This window comes from Neophocaena asiaeorientalis, unplaced genomic scaffold (assembly GCF_003031525.2).
Source record: "Neophocaena asiaeorientalis asiaeorientalis breed wild unplaced genomic scaffold, Neophocaena_asiaeorientalis_V1.1 scaffold87, whole genome shotgun sequence".
Taxonomy (NCBI): Eukaryota; Metazoa; Chordata; class Mammalia; order Artiodactyla; family Phocoenidae; genus Neophocaena; species Neophocaena asiaeorientalis.
Genome location: NW_020175432.1, coordinates 6036810 through 6060602, shown reverse-complemented (window position 1 = coordinate 6060602; position 23793 = coordinate 6036810). Strand labels below are relative to the sequence as shown.

Here is a 23793-nt window from a genome sequence, read left to right as displayed (position 1 = left end):
ACATAAGGATACACCATACACCCATGATATCATCCCCACAATCAAGATATTAAGTATATCTATCACTTCCAAAATGTTCATTATTTGTGGAAATGTTTTTCTTTTTCTTCTTTCTTTTTTTGTAAAATGACTAACATGAGATCTATCCTTTTAGCATATTTTGAGATATACAACACCAAGTTGTTAAACGTATTTGCTATGTTTTATAGCAGACCTCTAGAACGTATTCATCTTATATAGCAAAAACTGTATACCCATTGAAAACGAATGCCCTGGTAACTGCCATTCTATTCTCTTCTTCTGTGAGTTTGACTACTTTTCATATAAGAGAAATCATACAGTATTTGTCCTTCTGTGTCTGGTTTAATTTCACTTAGTGTAATGTCCTCTAGATTCATCTATGTTGCTGTAAATGGTAAGACTGCCTTATTTTTTAAGCTTGAATAACATTCCATTGTGTGTGTGTATATATATATATATATATATATATATATATATATCACATTTTTTATCCATTCATCTGCAGGACCCACTTTCTTAGGAGGTAACCAATGTTGCAAATAAGGTTACTAGTCACTGGACCTGTACACACTAGAAGAGCCACATTGGTTGTTCATATTGAAATGTTTCCACACCATGTGTAAATAATTGTTTCCCAGAATCAGTTCCCAGGACACTCCTGCCAGCCCAGACCCTTTCCTGAGACCCCATCGACTGCCTCACAATTCAGCAGCTGAAAGATTAACACCTGCTGCCTCAGAGAGGGTCTCCAATGTCCATTCTGATTGGCTGGTTCCTGAAACATACCAGTTGTTAAATATTTTGTATATTGTACTTGCAAGTGGCAAATTATTCTAGAAATTAGTATGTTATAAGAGAATGAAAAGAAAGTAAGGAGAGAACTAACAATCAGAGTGGTGTAAGATTTATTAAGAAAGGAAGAGAAAAGCCACCCATCTATCCAGCACCTTTGGGTCTTTGCAGAAGCAAGAACATGGCTGATGATACCACCAGATGTTGGGAAGGTTTGGGGAAGAAGAAAATAGCACTTTAGCAGCCACAGTAGAAGTATCCTTCACATAGAGGCAGCCTTCATTTTTCAAAAAGGCAGAAACAATACTTCCCTTCCAAGACATGTTTCTGGAATTTTGCCTATCCTCCATCAAGAGAAAGACTCTGGTTCTGGTCCACTTGAATCTGGGTGGACATGTGACTTTCTTGTAACCAAGAGAATATGGTGGAATGGAGCTGCATGACTTCCTGGACTGGATCTTGAGAGGAGGTGTAGACTGGTTGGCCAGAACACTCATGCTTAGAGCTCTGAAGTGCCATGGAAGCTGCCTGACCAAGGCTGACATGATGGGAGGAAGCCCAAACTACCCTAGGCCCTGAGACTACATGAAGCCATGGCCAGCCAGTTCCCAGATGCTCCAGCCCCATCACTAACAGCAACTGTATAGGAAGCTCCGAGCCAGAATTATTCAGCTGAGCCTTTCCCAGATTCCCAAATCATAGAAACCACAAGAGATAATAAAATGAATGCCTGCATTTTGTGAGAGTTGTTATTCAGCAATAGATAACTGATACCCAGCCCTTGGAGAATATCCCAGAATCTTCTCTCAATCGTTTCATGTCTCCCTTCTGCTTCCCTGTTCCAGGACTCTGCTTTCTGCTAAGCTTGTCAGGAGTCGTGGCTCAGAAAACCAAAGGTGAGTGCTTAAAGCCTGACTTTTCCATAGCCAGAGATCAGGGAGGGTGTAGACCAATAAGGCACCTGGGACCACTCACATCCTCCAACAAGACAGAGGAAGGGGGCTACTTCTGGGAACAGAAATGGGGCAGGTTTCCTCCTGTAATTCTTTTTAAGTCATCATTTCATCAAATTTGGGTATATTTTAAGTTATCTTTTTTTTAAATTTTACTGTTATTTGTCTATTTATTTGTTTTTAGTAACCACAGCATGACCAAGGTAGAGGTAGAACAGTGAATAAAACACACCAAGTCTCATGAAGTAAACATTCTGGTGGGGAGAGACAGAGCATGTTAAAAATCATTTCATTCCAGTCACAAGCAAGTCAACAAAAAATGAGCAAGTTCATTCCAGGTTAACTTTAATCCCTTGGCGATCTCACTAGATTCTGAATCAACAAGCCTAGGGTGGAGCCTGAGATTCTACATTTCTAGCTAAAAGCTAGGGATGCATTCTGAGTTGCCAGGCTCTGCACATTTTCCTCCCATCATGTTCCCTGCCTCCACTCTGTGTGAACCCTGGACAGCTCCCAGATTTCTCCACTAGACTTAAGCTTGAGATATTTCCTCAGCCCCTGTTATTTCCATTCATTTTCAAGGGGCCTCAAATTAAGATCCTTAGTGATCTCCATCTAAATGAAGTTACACATAGTGTTACAAAGATAACATGTACCCTTATCACAATATACCTTCTGTGGTACCCTACGAATTCAAATTTTTGTAATCATAGCTGACATTTAATATGTTCCAGGCACTGCCTGAAGAACTTTATATGTATTAATTCACTTACTCCTCACATTAACCCATTTTACAGATGAGGAAGTTGAGGCACAGAGAGGGTAGGACACTTGTGCAAAGACACACGGGTAGTAAGTGGTGGAGCCAGAATCAAGCGCAGTGTCCCAGGTCTTAACCAAGTCATTCCCCTTTTATATATTCTGCAATGATCTTGAGAATAACACAGTTATATTGCATTGAAATATTTGTGTTAAAATTAACTTGTTTAATGCCAACCTCAGTCTTTTATCATGCATAAGAATCACACTTTTTTCTGTAGCTTGGGTTTGGTATCTTTTAACTTTTTAATGTACTGACGTCTCACAAAAGGAAAAAGGTGCAGCTTCCTCAGCCTTGAGAGGCCTTTGCTCAGAGGCAAAACCAAATGATAACAGGAGAGATTTTGACTCTGGTGACATCTGACCTGCCTCTCTTCTCCTTGCAGGGACCTGTCGTGTGTGCCCCCGAAATGCTTCCTGTGTCAATGGCACTCACTGTACCTGCAACCATGGATACATTTCTGAATCCAGGCAGAAATACTTCACATTTCCCCTCGAGATATGTGAAGGTAAAGGGATAATTTTCAAATCACCTAGAGGTAGGTGTGGAAAGAAGGCAGGATAAGGGCTTTGAGGGGGTAACAATAATATGCAATACTGAAACCTCTGCCAACTCAACCTTCACCAAGAAAGAAATTCTTCCATGAAGTCAGAAAAGTGGGCTCTTCCAGAACTTAGTTAGGTCTCAATTCTCTCCTCCATAATGTAAGGATAATAATGCTGACCTCATGATAGCAGTAAGGGGTTTGAATAAGGTAATAATAAATGTAACTATACTTCATGAATCATAAAGCATTGTGTAATTTTTTGTACAATTTTTTTAAGGAGAGAAATTATGTACTGAAGTCATGGCAAAGAAAGAATAAAAGCTTGGGCAGAAACTTTTTTTAATATAAAGTCTGTGGTCACCTAAGATGCAAGATGCTGCCTCAACTCAATAATTTAAGTGTCCAATCCTATGGAAGAATGAACACTCTAGAGTTGAGTAAATATTAGGTATTTCCCCTTTCCTACTTTTCAACATCCCTCCTGGTTGGAAGCCTACAGTTGGGAGTAAGGTGTATAATTGTCTTCTTTCCTCTTTCCCCACCCAACATTCTACTTTCCTTCACCCAATCTTGCAAGAGTTGTAACCTGGCAGGGAGATGAGGAAAGGGGAGCAGGGAAGTTTTTCCTTGACAATACTATTGTTGCTATTTAGTCTCTATGTTCCTGAGATATAGCACTTTCAGTCGTGACAGCTTTTGTGGGTTATTTGAGGACAATTCCCCAATCACTCCCCTGAAATTCCCCTGATAACAGCAAATTCATCCCTACACCTTACTCATCCTGGAGGAATCCTGTGTCTTCTTTAGCTTCTCCATTTGCCACTCCATGTGGCCCTCTCTGAAAGAAACTAAGCAACCCCACACCCAAAACTTCTCACACATGACCCACATCTAGCTCTTGGGAGATATTCACTCACCCTTTGCCCAAGAAACTTGAGATGTGCAGGTGCAGCAGATTTCTTTTCTGCCCAAGTGGCTCACTATTTAGATTTTTCAGGAGGAAACAGGCACCAATCAACTGGGTCCCCATAAAATGCAAAGACAGTGTAATTAGCTGAATGAATTCCTTAAAATCCCTCTTTTGGACTAAGCTGAAGAGAAAAGCACCCGCACACACTTCTCCTCTTGGGTGGAAGTAGAGGGGCTCACAGGACAGCATCAGCTCTCTCCAAATAAATCCTTCCTCTCTTACTTACCAACTCTTTTTAAACCTCATATGAATGAAGGCTATAAAAATCACATGACCAGATCCCAGACATCTCCTTCTTTGCAAATATAGCATCATGGCTTGTTCCTCACTTGAAATGCTCCCCTTGTGCTTTTTCTAATGGTAGACCATGAATCATCTTTCCAGTTCCTACTGATTCAATGGGCTCATTCTAATTTTCTATTTCTTCTTGGAATAATATTTATTATTTATAAGAAATCACTTATTTTCCCTAATTTTTAAATTTGTGACCATAAAGTTGCATACAGCATTCTCTTATGGTTATTTTAATCACCTCCTTGAAACTGTGGTATGTTCCCCTTCTTGCTATTTTCTGTCAGGTTTTTTTTCATCAAACTTGTGTGGGTTTATCTGTCTTATTGGTCTTTTGAATTTTTTATCCTTTCTACTATGTTTTTTGTTTTCTATTTTATTGATTTAAGCTTTAATCTCTTCTTAATTTCTTTTTTCTGGGTTCTTAAAATGAATACTTAGATGCTTTATTTTTTCACCTTTCTTTCTTAAAAATAAAGACATATAAGGTTTTAAATTTTCCTCTGAGTATAGGTTTAGATATATTCTACAGGATGAAGTATTCTTCTTATTGATCTGTGGATGGTTTGTAATTTCCTTTTGATGTTCTGCTACTCCAAGAATTATGTGGGAAGGTGCTTCCTCATTTCCAAAAGTTAAGATTTTTTGTACATTTTTGCATTATATATTCCTAATTTTATTAGATAATTAAAGAATCATTTCTACTTTTAAAAAATTTATTAGAATTTTTAAACTAATGGCTGAAAATCTCTGTAAGTTTTTATTAGAGATATCTGTGGAAGCATATGATTGATTTTATGAAAGAAAGTGTATATTTTATTTTCAAGGAATATAAAATTCCTTCTCTCTGCATAGGCTTCTATCTCTTTCAGTCTCTATTTCTGTGTGTGTGTGTGTGCGTGTGTGTGTGTGCACAAGAGTGCCTTTGTCTGTCTCTCTGACTTTCTGTATATGTGTATTTATTGATTTTATTTACTCATTCATTTCCCCATATCTTTACTTTTTATCCACTAGATCTTTCCTCTGTTTGTATGTGCTTATTGATTGTGATATCCAGTTCTTCTCTACGCTTATTTATTTTTTATCTACTAGTTCCGAGAGAAGTGAATTGAATATCTGAGCATAATTGTATTTTGATTGCTTCTTACATTTCTACTTGTTTGTGCTTTCTGTATTTATCTATGTTGTTTGGTGCATACATATTTGTGAATGGAATATAATTTTCTTCATAAAATGTGTTAAGTATCAATACAGAGTTTCCCTCTTTACCCTGTTTAGAACTTTGAACCTTAAATTCCACTAAGTGTGATATTAATATTATACATTGTTTTATTTCTGTTTGAATTCTCCTAGTATCTCTTTGTGCACCTCTTTATTTCCAATATTATCAATCTCCTGAAAACAGTATATAGTTGGGTGTCATTTTTTAGCCCATTGTTCCACTTACCTGCTGCTGCATAATAAAACCCAAACTTATTGGCATAAAACAACCATTTTATTATGCTCATATGGGTCAGGAATTCAGACAAGCAAAACAGTGATGGCTCTTCTCTGCCCCTTGATATCTTAGGCCTCAGATAAAAGGCTCAAATGGCTGGTGGTGACTCAAACAGTTGAGGGCTAGAATTATCAGAAAGCAACTCTCCTCACATGTCTGTGCCTGGGATGGGATAACGCAAAGACTGGAATCATCTAGGATTGTCAGCTGGAGCCCTATGCTAGATCTCTCCATGTAGCTTCAGCTTCTCACAGTTGATGGTTGAATTCTGAGAGGTAATGTCTCAGCATGGAGTTTCCAGAGAGTGAGGCTTTCAAGAGACTCAGGCAGAATTGCGCGTTTTTTATGACCTTGTCTCAAAGTCCCATTGTAACACTTCTGCAATAGTCTTCTTCTTTTTTTTTTTTTTGCGGTACGTGGGCCTCTCACTGTTGCGGCCTCTCCTGTTGCGGAGCACAGGCTCAGGACGCGCAGGCCCAGCGGCCATGTCTCACGGGCCTAGCCGCTCCGCGGCATGTGGGATCCTCCCAGACCGGGGCACGAATCTGTGTCCCCTGCATCAGCAGGCGGACTCCCAACCACTGCACCACCAGGGAAACCCTGCAATAGTCTTTTGACTAAAGCAGTCCTGAGCACACTTGGACACAAAGGGATAAGACAATGTGCCCACATCTCAATGGAAAGAGTGTCAAATAATTTGGAAGCCATGTTTTGAAACTGTCACACTCAATATTCTAGTCTCTATTTTTTTCTCTTTTTTCCTAGTCTGTATTTTAATAGAAGATTTCCATTTATATTTAATGTATATTAGTCCATTTATATTTAGTGTAATGACTGACACAGTTACTCCCACGGTCTTACTTTACATTTATTATTAATTTTATATTATTATGATTTCCTCATTTGCCTTTTTCTTTTGCATAGGATTTTTTTAACGTCTTTATTGGAGTATAATTGCTTTACAACTATGTGTTAGTTTCTGCTTTATAACAAAGTGAATCAGCTACACATATACATACATCCCCATATCTCTTCCCTCTTGCATCTCCCTCCCTACCATCCTCCCTATCCCACCCCTCTAGGTGGTCACAAAGCACCGAGCTGATCTCCCTGTGCAGCTGCTTCCCACTAGCCTTTTTCTTATTTGTGTTTGTTTTATCAAGTTGCTATTAGTTCCATTTTTCCCTTTATTTATTTAGAATTTCTACTATACTTTTCATCCTATTAATGGTTACTTTCTCTTTTCTTAATTTCATAATCAAACACATATTTCTCTCCTAATATTTGAAACACTCATCAATTATTTTTCCCACCAGGTTGCATTGTTTTCCCTACCAAGATGCTTAATTTTACCCTTACTTCCCCTCCCCCAGTAAAAAGATGACATCCTTAAAATACTCTCATTTTACTCCTCTCCTTTCCTCCTTTTCCCTCCAATCCCCCCCCCATGAATGTTAATTTTATTTCAATGTTCATTGTGAAACCCTGCTTCCTCTTCCCTTCATCTTCCTCCAAGTTGAGGTTTCTGTACTTGCTAATTTAATACTTGTTAACTTGTTGTTTGCTTGGAGCATATCTTTGCATGTTTTCTTCACATTGGGTACATGGGTAATATCCCTCTCAATTATTGTATAACCTCACCTTTCTTTTACTCTAACAAGTAGATTCTATCTTGGCTGTGTAGAGAATTTTTTAACTCCATCCTCTTACCCCAGTAATCCATCGATACATATCCCAGTAATCACAGAAACCGTCTTCAAGTTTACAGGTTTGCAGTTGGGAATTCCAATACCAGATTGAGTCTCATTCCTTTGTAGTGAATTGTAACTACTTTCTATCTCACATTTTCTATCTCACACTTAAGCAGAAAAGATGGGTTTATGATAAAGATGCGTGGAAACGTCTTGGAACCCAACGGCAATAATACAGCTGGGATTCTGGAATGAACTGAAGCTGGGGACCAAACACTGTCAGGGCACCCCAGTCTCTCATACTCTGTGTCTGCTCCTTTCTTCTCTTTCATTGCAAACTGCCTTTTCTGACTCCTTGTCCACAGGACAGGAAATCTGGCCACCAACAGCTCCAAATCTTACCATTTTTATTGATCCAAGCACCCAAAGAAGGATCAATTGAATCTCTCTTGGACATAATTGCATATTACTTGGAAATGTACAAATTGGCCCAATTTGAGTCATACGCCTACCCTCAGATCTGTGACCTTGGATAAGCATGATCACTGTCATAGAAGTCATATAGATGGAGAAGATCTATACATAAGAAACATGGGACTTGGCAGACTATCCATGAGGTATTGACTACAGTTGAAATCATAAGAGAGAGGGTCTTTAAAGCTAAATTCTAGGAAACTGATTTGTGGAGAAACAATAATACTGATAGATAATATTTATTTCATTTGTACTATGTGCCAGTGCTTTTCATTTATTTCATTTGTACTATGTGCAACACCAAGTGCTTTACATTCATTATTTCATTTATTACATGAGGTAAGCACTGTTATTACAGATAAAGAAACTGAAGCGGGCTTCCCTGGTGGCACAGTGGTTGAGAGTCCGCCTGCCGATGCAGGGGACACGGGTTCGTGCCCTGGTCTGGGAAGATCCCACATGCCACGGAGCGGCTAGGCCCGTGAGCCATGGCCGCTGAGCCTGCGCGTCCGGAGCCTGTGCTCTGCAACGGGAGAGGGCACAACAGTGAGAGGCCCACGTGCCACAAAAAAAAAAAAGAAAGAAAGAAAGAAACTGAAGCACCCAAAAGTTAAGTAACTTGTCCAAGGTCTGCCAACTAATAAGATGATTTTTAACTTAGGTCAGCCTATATTGAGAGTCCACACTCAGTCACTTGCTACACTGCAACATGGGTCTCAGGGAAGCCATAAAAGGGACAACGCATGCTTTTTTGGTGCAATAATAAAAATAATAGTAATAATCAGTTATTCCTCTTTATCAGTCAAGATCAAGCCTGGAAAACAGAAACACACTAGGTCTTTTAAACATAAGTAATTTCATACAGAGAATTGGTGCTGGTGAAGGAAGAGCTGAGAAGTCAAAAGGACAGTGAAGCAACCCAGGGATTAGCAATAGCAGAAATCTGTAGCCATCCTATACCTAGGGGGACAGAAGAGGAAGTGGTATTATCAGGATCCAAAAGCTGGGTCCATCTGATGAGAGCTGGAAATTTGGAAGATATACAGCCCTCAGAGGGCTATTGCAGGGTTTAAATGAGATAGTACCATTTAAAGCATTTAGTGCAGTACCTATAAGTATTTGCTAATATTGCTAGCTTTTCATCTGATTCTCAGGAAAACCAAACTACGTTAACACCCCTGCTCCTGTTAGAAAGGTCTGGGAAAGTTCAGGTCTCTCTTTAATATCAAAAGTATGTTGCCCACCAATGGGAGGTGCTCCTGCAAGATTCAGGCTCAGGTTACGCTATTTCCCCAAGTCTCAAGCTGGAGCCCACACCAGGGTCTTGGAGCTGCATGCGCTTCAAGTGTGAGACTGAGGTCCAGATGGGGAAGGTGACAGAAATGAGCATGGGGTGCGTAGGAAGGGGTTGCTGTGCCATAAGTCCACCACTAATTCAGACAATCAATAAATAGTTGTTACATGAATTAATGAGTAAATGAGTGAAAGAATATGATTGAACCCAAAGTGAATTAGCGTTTTACTAGGCAGCAGACACCTCTGTTGGCAATGTATAAACAGGCTGAGATTTTGCCTGGGTTATGATGTTAATCTGTTAAACTCACCTTATCTTACAAGAAAGAGAAATGCCTTAGTTATTTTCCTAATTTTAAGACATTTTCTAATTTTAAGAGCTCTTTTATATGGATTGAGTCCATCCAGGGTTAGTTATCACCAAGGTTGGTAGGTCCAAGAAAGCCCTCACAAAAAATGTATACAGCTTTCAGCCAAAAGCATGTTTTTCTACAATGAATGTGGTTTCCAATAACAAACATTTTCAGACTCAGGCTGTAAGTAAAAGTTCTTGAACTCTTAAGACAAAACCTTCAATGTACAGGAAAACTCTTTGCTCTTTTTAGCACATAGACTCAGCTGAAAACCAAGACACAGAATAAGTATAGATTTAACCTCAGTATGATGGTAACGGGTATGTAAACATTTGCTAGACTTTTCTCGTCTTTCTAAAATAGAGATGATTATCCTCACAACGTACAATACAAGAAGCAATATACCAAGGTCCCATTAACAGCTGAAGATCATAAACTGACATTCTAGTCTCAATTATAATTCCCAGCCAGGCTGAATTTTAAAACCTGAAGCACCTAATTTTCTGTTTCCTCAGCCATTTCAGTTATAATGTTCAGCCAGGTCTGAATGAAAGAATTTGGAGCTTACAATTTTCCACTTCCTCTATGCTAAGGTATCTCTACCACAGCAGTATTGACATTTGGGCCCCATAATTCTTTGTGGTCAGAAGCCATTCTGTGCATTGTAGGGTGTTGAACAGCATCCCAAGCCTCCACCCACTAGATGCCTGTAGCATCCCCCACCCCAAGTCATGAGTGACCACCAAAATATCTCCAGCCATTGCCAGTGTCCCCTGGAGGCAAAATAAGTTGAAAAACGCTGCTCTATGCCAAAACAGGGAATTTGGACTCTGATCCCCCAAAAGAGCAAATGACCTTGTCAGAAAACATAAAGTGTATGAGTTCAGACCTTCTAGATGCAAAGTTACCCACCTTACCTGCCAACCTCTCTCCACCCTTTAACTTTCAATTCCGACAGTAACATCCTTTGTTGTCTTTTTCAGGAACCACCCCCTCAGAGACAACCAGTAGCATGAAAGAGGTGAGTGAAAGCTGAATCCTGGAACCTAGTCAGGTAACAAATATTTACAAATCTCAAAGCTAGCAAATGGAGGTGAATACTATATATTATATGTGTGCTATATGTCATATACCATATATATGATAATATAAAATATATGATATATATTATGACAACATATTTTGATATATGTTAATTATAATATGTGTTAATTATATTATTATAATGTTCTCTAATGTGTATTATGTATAACTATGATATATACATGTACATCACTATGTTTATTGCTACATATCTCACTATAGAGATAGATAGATACAGCATGTATGTCAATAAGGGTGTATGTGTATGTATATATAGGTATGTGTGTGTCTGCCCCCTAAAGAGAAGATCTATCCCAATCCAAGAAAGACAGACTAAGCAAGACTGTATTAGGATATGCTGAGCTGTTGTAACAAAGTGGCCCAAATATCCAATGGCTTTAAAAAGATAGATTTTTATTATTTTCTGACTTATCAGTCCAGAGGCAAGGAATCCAGGCTAGTGAAGGGATTCTGCTCCATGAGTCCATTAAGTGTGCCCATGGTCTTTCCATACTGTTGCTCCATCATCCCCTGGCATCTTGCCCTCAACTGCATAGCCAAAGCTGGGTTGCTGCAATGCTGCATTTGTACTGGTGGACAGAGGAAAGAGGGTGCTCAGGGCAAGCTCTCGGGAGTACAAGGTGAAGAGGGGAGAGTAGAGAGAGGGCCTGTCTCCTCACCTACTCACTATATGATATGCTAATAATGTCAGGATAAATTCCTTGGAGACATGTCTTTTTTCTTTCTTTTTATTTTTTTGGATGCATTGGGTCTTCATTGCTGTGCACAGGCTTTCTCTAGTTGTGGAGAGCAGGGGCTGCTCTTGGTTGTGGTGCGCAGCCTTCTTATTGCAGTGGCTTATTTTGTTGCAGAGCATGGGCTCTAGGCACACGGGCTCAGTAGCGATGGCTCATAGGCTCTAAAGTGCAGGCTCAATAGTTGTGGCGCATGGGCTTAGTTGCTCTGCAGCATGTGGGATCTTCCCGGACAAGGGCTCAGACCCATGTCCCCTGCATTGGCAGGCAGAGTCTTAACCACTGCGCCACAAGGGAAGTCCCTAGAGACATGTCTTAAGGTGACAACACAGAAGTCGCATATATCATAGCCAAACCTAGCTGCAAGGGAGGCTGGGACAATATGGTCTGTGGCTGGGTAGCATGGTCCAGATAAAATTTGAGGAATTCGTTCAATTATTAAAAGTAAGAGGGGGAAATGGATATTGTAGGACAATTAAGAGAGAGAAACCAAAAAGATGCCTGATAGGTAGTAATCATTTAGTGTCTGTAAACTGACTCTGAATTTTAACAAAAAGAACGATCCATGTCTCTGAGAATCTATAGTCTAGCAGAATGGACTTGTCCCTTATTTGCCCTACTCCCCACCCTCACCCTGCTCTACTCCAGAGAAACTGTTCATGCCTTGCCCTCCCAAGCTCCAGGCCTCCAAGTACATGCTGTTCCCTCAACCTGAAACTCCTTTTCCCAGTTCCTCACCTGGCTGGTTCCTCCCATTCTTCCTTACTCAAGACTCAATTCAGGGGACTTCCCTGGTGGTGCAGTGGTTAAGAATCCGCCTGCCAATGCAGGGGACACAGGTTCGAGCCCTGGTCCGGGAAGATCCCACATGCTGCAGAGCAACTAAGCCCGTGCACCACAACTACTGAGCCTGCACTCTAGAGCCCATGAGCCTATGAGCTTAGTTCCCTGGTCTGGGAACTAAGATCCCACATGCCTCGAGGCAACTAAGTCCGTGCACCGCATCTACTGAGCCTGTGCTCTAGAGCCTGCACGCCACAACTACTGAAGCCCGCACACCTAGAGCCCATGCTCTGCAACAAGAGGAGCCACCACAATGAGAAGCACGTGCACTGCAACAAAGAGTAGCCCCCGCTCGCCGCAACTAGGGAAAGCCCACGCGCAGCAATGAAGACCCAACGCAGCCAATAATTAATTAATTAATTAATTTAAAAAAGACTCAATTCAGGTGTCGTGTCCTCCTGGATGGCCTCCCTAAACTCCTCCATCTTAGTTAATATCCCCCCACTATGTTCTTACAGTAGGGGTTGTGGGGTTTAGAAGTGTAGAAAGAGGTTTGAATCCCAGCACCACAATGGCAAGTGACATGGGCAAAATGATGACCTCTCTGTGTTAGGGTTCTCCAGAGAAACAGAACCAATAGGGGAAAAGATATAAAGAGATTTGTTATAAGGAATTGGCTGACAGGCCCCGAAATCTGCAGTCGACAAGCTGAAGACCCAGAAGAGTTGATTGTGTAGTTCCAGTTTGAATCCAGAGGTCTGAGACCCAGGAAGAGCCGATGTTTCAGTTCGAGTTTGAAGGAAGAAAACAATGTCCCAGCTCAAAGCTGGAACTGTCAGGCAGGCAGGAGGAAAATCCCTTCCTCAGAGTTCTTATTCTAATCAGGCCTACAACTGACTGGATGATCCCCAGCCACAACAGGAAGGACAATCTGCTTTAGTTCATCTATCCATTCAGATGTTAATTTCATCCAGAAACACCCTCACAGACACACCCAGAATGATGCTTGACCAATATCTGTGTAACCCATTACCCAGTTAAGCTGAAACATAAAATTAACCATCACGCTCTTCAAGTTCAATTTACTCGTCTGTAAGACAGGGGTGGTAATGGCACCCTTGGATACATGAGCAGTTTAGATGAGATAATATATGTGTAGTATTTAGCACAGTGCCTGACCCAGAATACATGTTCCATCTATGTTATCCATCATTATCTCCGTCAGACTGATAATATTTACATGGTGCGCTGTCACCCTCTAGACAGTGAGCTTCTTGAGGGCAGGAATCAGACCAAGCCCACATTGGGAGTTCAGCAACTGTTCATTGAAGTAATGAACAAATAATCATGTTATCAACAGGAGCATTTCTTTATAAAATGTAATTGCCACGTTCCTCAAAAAATTAAACATAGAATTACCAGGTGACACGGCAATTCCACTCCTAGGCATATACCCAAGAGAACTGAAAGAAGGGACCCAAACATATACCTGGACAAAAGTATATTTCCAAAAGATACATACATCCTTATTTCATAGCAGCACTATTCACAAGAGCCAAGACATGGAAACAACCTAAATGTCCATCAACAGATGAATGGTTAAAGAAGATGTGGTATATATATACAATGGAATACTACTCAGTCATAAAAAGAATGAAATAATGCCATTTGCAGCAACATGGATGGACCTAGAGATTATCATACTAAGTGAAGTCAGTCAGACAGAGAAAGACAAATACCATATGATATCACTTGCATGTAGAATCTAAAGTATGACACAAATGAACTTATTTACAAAACAGAAACAGACTCATAGACACAGAGAACAGACTTTTGATTGCCAAGGAGGGGGGAGGGCAGTAAGGGAGGTACGGAAAGTGAGTTTGGGATTAGCAGATGCAGGCTATTATATATATTGTAGAATGGATAAACAACAAGGTCCTACTTTATAGCACACAGAGCTATATTCAGTATCCTGTGATAAACCATAATGGAAAAGAATATGAAAAAGAATGTATATAAAACTAAATCATTTTGCTGTACAGGAGAAATTAACACATTGTAAATCAACTATACTTCAATAAAATAAAATTTAAAAAGAAGAAAGCAGGGACCCAAATAGATACTTGCACACCTATGTTCTTAGCAGCACTATTCACAATAGCCAAAAGGCAGAAATGGCCCAAATGACCATCAACAGATGAATGGATGAATAAAATGTGGTATAGCCATACAGTGGAATATTATTCAGCCATAAAAAATTGAAGTTCTGATTCCCACTACGACATGGATGACCTTAAAAAAATTATGTTTAGTGAAAGAAGTCAGACACAAAAGATCACATAGTGTATGATTCCATTTATACGAAATGTCCAGAATAGGCAAATCCATGGAAACAGAAAGCAGATTCGTGCTTTCCAGAGGCTTGGGGAAGGGAGAATGGGGAGTAACTCTTTAATGGGTTTTATCTGGGGATGATGGACATGTTTTAGAACTACATAGAGGTGATGATTCCACAACATCATGAATGTACTAAATTGTCACTAACTTGATCCCCTGGGGATCAAAATCACCCCCAGTTAAGAACCACTGGTCTATTTCTAGAAACCTTACCACTTCCTTGTTGGTAAAAGATGTTCATAATAACTAACACTTATATGGTGTTTACCAGGCACAGACACTGTTCTAAAAATGTAGTATCTCTTCACTTATTTAATCTTCCCCAAAACTCTATGGGGTCTTAGTTCTGTCCTCATTCTAAACAGGGTACCTGAGGCACAGAGCGATTGAGTGACTTTCCCAAGGTTGCTCAGCAGGTGAATGGTGGGGTCAGGATTTAAACTAGTTGTCTGGCTCCAGCACCTGCTTTCTTGTGTTTTCTTCTGACCCTCTATCAGATTGGATTTTTTAAAAATTCTTTATCTCTTCAAACTTGCAACAGGTTGTTGAGAATATCGAGTCACTTCTCACCAAAAAGACTGTATGGGGAACGGAAAAGATGAAAAACATCACAGCCACATTCACATCTATTCTCCAGGAAATGGAATCAGTTGTTCTAGAAACTGCCTTGAAAGCCCCAGACCAAAAACTCCAGAAAGTCCAAAGCCATACTGTGGGTAAGAAGACAATAAGGCATGATACACACAGGGTATGGTTACTAACTGGGGTCTGGATTGAGCAATTAGAAAAGTAAGTAAGTACTGCATGAGTCCATTAATATAAAATTCTAGAAAATGCAAACTAATCTATAGTAACAGGGAGGAGAGGAAAGGTGAAGGGATGAAAAAAGGGCATGAGAAAAATTTGGAGAAATTGTTGGGGGTGATAGAAATGCTCTCTACCTTGATTGTGGTGGTAGTTTTACAGATGTATACACTCAATGAAACTCATCCAGTTGTACACTCTAATACATGCAAGTTTGTGTACATCAATTACACCTCCATAGAGCTGTTTTTAAAAATTGCCAGTGGGGGAATTCCCTGGTGGTCCAGTGGTTAGTACTCAGTGCTTCCACTGCCAGGACCCGGGTGGATCTGGGAACTAATATCCCACAAGCCGCCTGACATGGCCAAAATTTTTTTTTAATAAAAATAATTTTTAAAAATTTAAAAAAAATTTTTAATAAATAAAAATTGTCAGTGGTTTCTAATCCTGAGTCTGGGATTCTGGCCTGAAGTTAGGTTTTTGGTTTTTTTTCAACCAGTGCTTACATAACTTAACAGCACACGTCACAGTGATGCTACTTAAACCATCCCAGAAGGAACATCTTACTACATATTTTTAAAATAAAAATACTTTTATTAGGGAATTCCTTGGTGGTCCAGTGGTTAGGACTCGGCACTTTCACTGCCGGGACCTGAGTTCGGGGAACTAAGATCCCGCAAGTCACACAGCGCAGCCAAAAAAAGAAATACTTTTACTATACTAGTCATACATATTCATTATATATGTATGTGATGAGATGATGTGTCAATTAGCTTGACCTTGGTAATCGTTTCACTATGTATACGTGTGTGTGTCAAGTCTTCATACTGTACACCGTAAATATGTACAATTTTTGTTTTTGAAAATAAAAATAAATAAAATACCATAGCAAAGCCAAGTATTAAATTTTTTTAAAATTAGGAAAAAACATGTACACAAAACTAAATTGAGACCAGCCAAATCTGCCCACAACCCAATCCTCCAATCTGATACCCATGTAGTTACATGTCTGATGAAGAGACACACGTTTGTTGTGTATGTTACAATTTACATACGGTTGCACAACCTGCTTTCTCACTCACTACATTACTAAGATCTTTCCATGTAAATCATATACATCATCATTACCTATGTTACTGTCTTCAATGGCTTATAGAGTTACATTGTATATATAATTTATTTATACTATATATTTATTTATACTATAATTTATTTATTTCCCTATTCTGGTAAATGCAGGTTGTTACCAAACAACCCTGTGACAAAGACCATTGAAAATTTATCTGTGTGTTTGTTTGATGTTTTCTTAGGATAAATTCATAGAAGAGGAATTGTTAGGTCAAAGGGAAAAAAACATTTTATAGACTTTTGATACATACCACTATATTGGTCTTCAGAAATGCTGTTTGCTGTGCTTTTTATTCAGCTCAGAGATGTCAGTGTATTTGTGTATGCCTAACTAACCATTTTGTTTTACCAACTTGCATGATAAAGTACTTTATACTCTATAAAAATCGTAATTTTTTAAACTGTTTTAATAAAATAAAATTCAGTGTCTAACCTTCCTGGGAAACCAGAATAGGCACAATTTCTTTCAAAATTAAACCAGATTACGAGTAACTCTCATCTTTCCTGATTTGGCCAGTTCCTAACTGTTTACTCGATGACCAGTACCCTTACCTCAGGGGCTTTAGTCTTCTCATCTATAAAATGAGATAATAATGCTGCATATAACACACTTACAACTAGGGCTGGTAATTGCTATAACTTTGATTATTCTACTTTCCACTCTTTAGTATTATAAAGTTTTATTTAAATAGTATCATTTTTTGTATTCCTATCTACTTTATAATAGTATCATTCTTTAAGTGCTATTTTGTTACTTGCTTCTTTTTAACTTTTTTAAACATAAAAAAAGGAGACATAATAAGCCTACTGCACTCATCATCCAGATTGAATAATTTCCAACTCATGACCAGTCTCAGACTGTCTGATTTTTAAGATAAATATTTTCATGAGCTTATTTCCTGCTCTTTTTTTTTTTTTTTTTTTTTCTTTTGGCCGTGCCATGTGACTTGCGGGATCTTAGTTCCCCCGACCAGGGATCAAACACATGCCCCCTGCAGTGGAAGTGTGGAGTCCTAACCACTGGACCGCCAGGGAATTCCCTTATTTCCTGCTTTTCTGTGACTTCATTTTTATTGGAAGCATGATTCCCCATTAAAGAGATAAGCCACAAATTATTTAATCAGTTCCTTCTTAAACATTTAGGTCACTTCCCATTTTTCACCGTTATCGTCTTTGCTGCTGTGAAATTAGCTACATCTTTCTTGTAGTTAATTCTGTCCTCTTATCCATGATTGTTTTCCTAGAATAAATTCCTAGAAACAGAATTGTTGCTTCAAAGACAATATGCTAGAGAATATTATTTAAGAACTTGGTTTCAGGAGTTAGAGTCGTACTTAAATTCTGAACTTCAGTTTCCTCATCTGAACAATGGTTCCTCATGGCGTTATATGATGCTGTTATAAGATGATGATGTATAAGGATCTTAGTCCAGTGCCTGGCACATCCTAGACATTCAGTAAATTTGAGCTGTTTGTGTAGCTATGCACATTTTTAAAACTTATAATAATGGTAAGCTTGCCCGTTGTTTTTCTTACCAGCTGTTGAAACTCGAGTTGTTACAGACAATTGCTCCACGGGAGTCACCTTCAACTTGAACGCCCAAATGAACTCCATGGATATCAATTGCGGTGACGTCATCCAGGGAAATATACAAGGTACATGTGGTGACTGTATGCAGAATCCCTAAGACACGCAGAGCAATATCACTGTGTGAGTAGTAAGGAAAGGTCCACAATAGGCTCCTCCCTAATGGGTCTGTTACCCTAAAACTGTGTCATTTGAGTCTTTTCCTTAAAAACAAAAATCTTCTTAAACTAGAGGCTTTCTATTCTTCAGCATGAAAGAGACTTCTTTGCAGTTGAGGGGCTGTTTTACCTGGGTCTCAGTTTAGGTTCACTCAGAAGCAGTCCATGGACAAGTATAAGGAGTTCAGCTGTAATGATTTTATTTGGGAGATGATCCCAGGAAGCATCAGCAGGTGTATCAGTCAGGGTTCTCCAGAGAAACAGAACCAGTGGGGGCTGTGTGTGTGTATGGAGAGAGAGACAGGGACAAAGACAGAGATTTTAAGGAATTAGCTCCTGTGATTGTGGAGGGTAGCAAGTCTAAAATCTAGCCAGCAGGCTGAAGACCCAGGGAAGAGTTGTTGCAGCTTGAGTGGCTCCGCAACAAGAGAAGCCACCGCAATGAGAAGCCCACGCACCACAACAAAGAGTAGCCCCCGCTCTCCACAACTAGAGAAAGCCCGCGCGCAGCAACGAAGACCCAATGCAGCCAAAAATAAAATAAATAAAATAATTTTTTAAAAAGTAAAAAAAAAAAAAGAATACCCAATGTAGGATACCATTTATGTGAATTTTTAAACACAGAAAACAATACTGTATATTATAATGGAAACATGCTTATGTAGTAAAATTACAAATGTATTCATGGAAAGGCCACACTTCCACTTCAAGTCCGTGGTTATTTCTCGAGAAGGAAGAAAGAGAATGAAATAATAGTGGGATCTTTAGCCATATCTAAAACATTTTATTTCTTAAAATTTAAATCTGAGTGTAAATGTCTGTTATGTCTTTTTTATAGTTTTCTAAGTGTTTGAAATATAAGCTAAACTTTTTTAGAAAATAAAGATGTTTTCAAAGATTTCATCATTTACCACATGCTTGGTACTATGCTAGGAGCCCTGTGGTTTCCAAATGAAGTATCTGGTATTAGTTACTCAGTAAGTTTAGTGCCTGTTGGAAAAATAGGATTAATCCACAGGAAATAATTAATGGACAGTTGAATTCTCTTTGGCACGGCAGGGACTGCACTTGAAATACGAATTTGGAGAAAGACACATCAAGCTGCCAGAGGATCTAGGGAAGACTTCCTGAGCCAGAGGCTGGGTTGGAGATGGGTCTTTGAGGAGGAGTTGTGAATATCTGGGTAGGAAGAGCAGGAGAGGAAAAGTAAACTTCCTAGGCACAGCTGAGCACAGGTGTGGCGATCATGGGAGTCTGTCAGGTATGGAGGGGGAAAGGGCAACAGAAGGAATGGTGGCACTTTTTAAGACTCCATTATTCTGTTTCCTCAGGTCCCAGTGCAGTTGCCTTTATTTCATACTCTTGTCTGGGAAACATCATAAATGCAAGCTTTTTTGAAAAGGTGAATGAGAAAGATCAAGTTTACCTGAACTCCCAGATAGTGAGTGCCGCTATTGGACCCAAAAGGAACACATCTCTCTCCCAGGCTGTGACTCTACGTTTTCAGCACGTGAAGGTGGGTGAAAGCTACAATTTGTACTTGCTTAGGTTTCATGGATGTTAGACCAAACGATTTTTAAATACTCCCAATTCAATCATTCTGGACCTGCACTGAGCAACATCATAGCCAGGAGCCAACTATAGTTATTGAGCATTTGAAATATGGTGAGTCTGAACTGAGATTTTGAAGACTTAGTATTTCCAGGTTTAGATTCGGTATTTCCAGACTTTGAAGACTTAGTAAGAAAAACAATGTGTTAAGCATCTCAATAATTTTATACTGATTACATGTATTGATTTATATTGACATATTAAAAGATATTATTTTGAATATAGTGCTTTAAATAAAATATTTTATTAAAATTAATTTGACCTGTTTCTTTTCCTTTTTTTTCTTTTTTTTTTTCTTTTTTTTTTTTTGCGGTACGCGGGCCTCTGCCTGCTGCGGCCGAGCGCAGGCTCCGGACGCGCAGGCTCAGCGCCCATGGCTCATGGGCCTAGCCACTCCGCGGCATGTGGGATCTTCCCGGACTGGGGCACAAACCCGCGTCCCCTGCATCGGCAGGCGGACTCTCAACCACTGCGCCACCAGTGAAGCCCTCTTTTCCTTTTTTTAACGTGGTAGTAGAAATTTTCAAATTACCTAAATGACTCATATGATATCTCTCTTGGGCAGCATCATTTTAGTTCGTGGAATTTTTTTAATTGCCGGTACCTCCTACATCTGTGAAATTTGAACCGAGACATAGTGTTTATTCTTGCACAAAAGCCTGGAATTAATTATTAAGACTACATAATTCAATCAGAAGAAAAACTTTTATATAATTCATTGCCTTTTCCCATTCTCTGCCCAAACTCTTAAAGGCAGGAGGGTTAATAGCCAGACATAGTCAACTGTTTAGAAAGTAAGAGTTGAAAGAAATCTTGCCGTTCTTTTGACAACGTGGATGAACCTTGAAGACCTTATGGCCAAGTGAAATAAGTCAGACAGAGAAAGACAAATACTGACTGATCTCATATATATGTGGAATCTGTAAAAACAAACTCATAGAAACAAAGGACAGATTGGTGGTTGCCAGCAACAGAAGGTGGGAGAAAGAGGTAATCGTGATCAAATGTTACAAACTTCCAGTTATAAGACGAATAAGTTCTGAGGATGTAATGGAGAGAATAGTGACTCTAGTTAACTCTAGTTAACAATACTGTATGGTATATTTGAAAGTTGCTAAGAGAGTAGCTTTTAAAAGTTTTCACCACAAAATAAAAATTGTAAATATGTGAAGTGATGGATGTTAACTAACCTTGTTGTAGTAATCATTTTGCCATATATACATATATCGAATCATTACATCATACACTTAAACTTACACAATGTTATATGTCAATTAAATCTCAATAAGACTGGAAAAAATAAATCAAATTTTTAAAAATTTTTAAGAAAATAAGAATTAAGTGGGAGAAGGTGAGGAAAGGTAGGTTTTCTCCATCTGATGCATAAAATCTAGGAATGGAATTTTTGATATATGGCATGGAGCAATGGAAGTGGAGCAAGATATCTGGGGATGGTCCAGTGGATTATCAAAGGAGATACAGCCGCCAAATAGGAGAGCATCCAACTTACATCCTTGGCCCCATCAAGTGATGCTACGGACATCCTGGGGGCAAAAAAAAAAAGAGATTGAAAACTAACTTTATTCTCTCCTGGTGATGTTTCTTCCCTACACTACCCCTGTCATTGTATGAGCAATTACTGTGTTGTAAGCGGTCAGGGCAGAATTGATGTGAAGAGATCAGGGAAATTTGGCTTAGAGAGTATTTGGGAGAAAAATTTAAGTGAGCCTTATACTCTATTTTTATTTGACTCCCATGTTGGAGGATAAAGTCCTGAAGCCGATGACATCTTGTAAAATTCTGGCTCCCAGAGAGAGGTGGGTTCATTTTCTGCTATGTGGAATCCCAATAGAGTTGGGACTACGCGGACAGGTTCCTGGTGGTCATCCTCTTCACTTAAAATAGAAATTACCTGATCTCTCCTAACCCATGGTGTCACCTCTTTGCACCCTACCAGCATAGACTGACACTCTGAGAGCAGTCCCTCCCAAGGAAGGACATGAGGAGCCTGTTCTATTTTCAGATAAAGCCCGGTATCAAAAAGCTCTTCTGCGTCTACTGGAAAGGTACAAAGGAGGGCGGCCACTGGTCCACGGAGGGCTGTTTCCTGATACAAGCAAACAAGACTCACAGTATATGCAATTGCACTCACCTGTCCAGTTTCGCTGTCCTCATGGCCTTCGACACACAGGTATGATGATGTAAACATTGAATTCCTCAAGCTAATCCTTTTGGAGGCCCTGCTTAGGTGGCCATAAATGCTATAAGGAAATTTTTTAAAGAGCGTGTGTCTGGAGTGATTGCAGAAGTGTGCCACTTTAGATAACATGGTTAGAGAAGAATTAACTATTCAAGCTGAAATCTGAATATGAAGTCAGTGGGGTTACAATGTGGATGAATCTCAAAAATATCATGCTGTGTGAAATAAGTTAGACACAAAGGACCACATATTGTAGGATTCCAGTTATATGAAATGTCTAGAATAGGCAAATCCATAGAGAGACAACAAATTGATGGTTTCTAGGGGCTGGGAGAAGGGGAGAATAGGGGGTAACTTCTTAATGGGCATGAGGTTTTATTTTGGGGTGATTCAAATGTTTTGGAACTAGAGAGAGGTGGTGATTGCACAACACTGTGAATGTCCTAAAAGTCACTAAATTGTAACTGTGTAAAATGGTTAGTTTTATATTATTTGGATTTTACCTCAATGAAAAAGAAAAAAAAAAGGTTTCAGGGAAGAGCATCCCAAAAAGAGATACATGTATGTGTAAAGGTCCTGAGAGAGAACAAACTTGGTGTGTTCCAGAAATAAATGTGGTTGGAGCAGAGTGAATGAGAGGGAAGTGGAAAAGTTCAGGTTGGAGAAAAGGGCACAGGGAAAATGCATCAGACTTCAAATGCTATGGTCAGGAGTTTAGATTTCATTCAAATTACAATGGAAAGGCAATAGAGAATTTGAATCAGGGATGCTGCATACTTATGTTATTAGAAGAAATCTCTGGCTCCTGGGTCAAGAATGGATGGTGGTGCAGCAGGAGTAGACTGGTAGAGAGATGATGGTGGTCAGGATTTGGGTGGCAGCAGCAAAGGTGGTGGGAGAAGGTCAGACAGGACACATATCCTAGACGAGGGGTCAGAGTACTGATGACATAGGCTGGGTGACAGCATACAGGAAGTCCTGCCTCCCTCCCCTCCTTGCAGAGATGAAGGTGATCTGCCTATGTTGGGATGCCACATTCCAAGAGGTGGGGGAGTATAATCCCAGAGCAGGAAAGCCTGACTGTGAGCTCCTCTTTGCTCGGTCCCAGGAGAAGGATCCCACACTGACTGTGATCACCTACGTGGGGCTGAGCCTCTCTCTGCTGTGCCTCCTCCTGGCAGCCCTCACCTTCTTGCTGTGCAAAGCCATCCAGAACACCAGCACTTCGCTCCACCTGCAGCTCTCACTCTGCCTCTTCCTGGCCCACCTGCTCTTCCTAACAGCCTTCGATAGAACTGAGATCAAGGTACTTATACTGTCCCAAAATACCCCTGCCCTGCCTCCAGTGTATGCTGAGTTCATGGAGCCATGATGCATTGGACACCTTAATAAAATAGCCTTGGGCCCCAGAGGGAGGTTGGGGGAGAGGTACCAAGGTGAGTAGTGCTGCCGTTGATTATCAACCACCTTTACCTTCAATGACCTTGGTCTAATACCAGGTGTTCTGAACTCAATGTCAGTATAAAAGAGAGGCCCTGAGGCCATGCTCCACCCTGACAATCCCTCCTGGTGACACCTTCC

The 23793-nt window shown here is 39.8% G+C and overlaps 1 protein-coding gene across 2 annotated transcripts in view; it reads left to right on the top strand.

Annotated features, from left to right (window-relative positions):
• The window catches only part of ADGRE3 (adhesion G protein-coupled receptor E3), a 40963-nt gene that overhangs the window by 7842 nt on the left and 9328 nt on the right, over nt 1-23793 (top strand). The window contains exons 2-9 of one of the 2 annotated variants that reach the window (XM_024767652.1): nt 1659-1709; nt 2972-3124; nt 10687-10724; nt 15266-15440; nt 18195-18311; nt 19733-19917; nt 22036-22203; nt 23321-23518. In XM_024767652.1, the coding sequence (XP_024623420.1) occupies nt 1659-1709; nt 2972-3124; nt 10687-10724; nt 15266-15440; nt 18195-18311; nt 19733-19917; nt 22036-22203; nt 23321-23518 (1085 nt within the window). Of the gene's footprint in view, nt 1-1615; nt 1710-2971; nt 3125-10686; nt 10725-15265; nt 15441-18194; nt 18312-19732; nt 19918-22035; nt 22204-23320; nt 23519-23793 lie in introns of those variants that run through there. The other variant, XM_024767653.1, reaches the window with a different exon arrangement.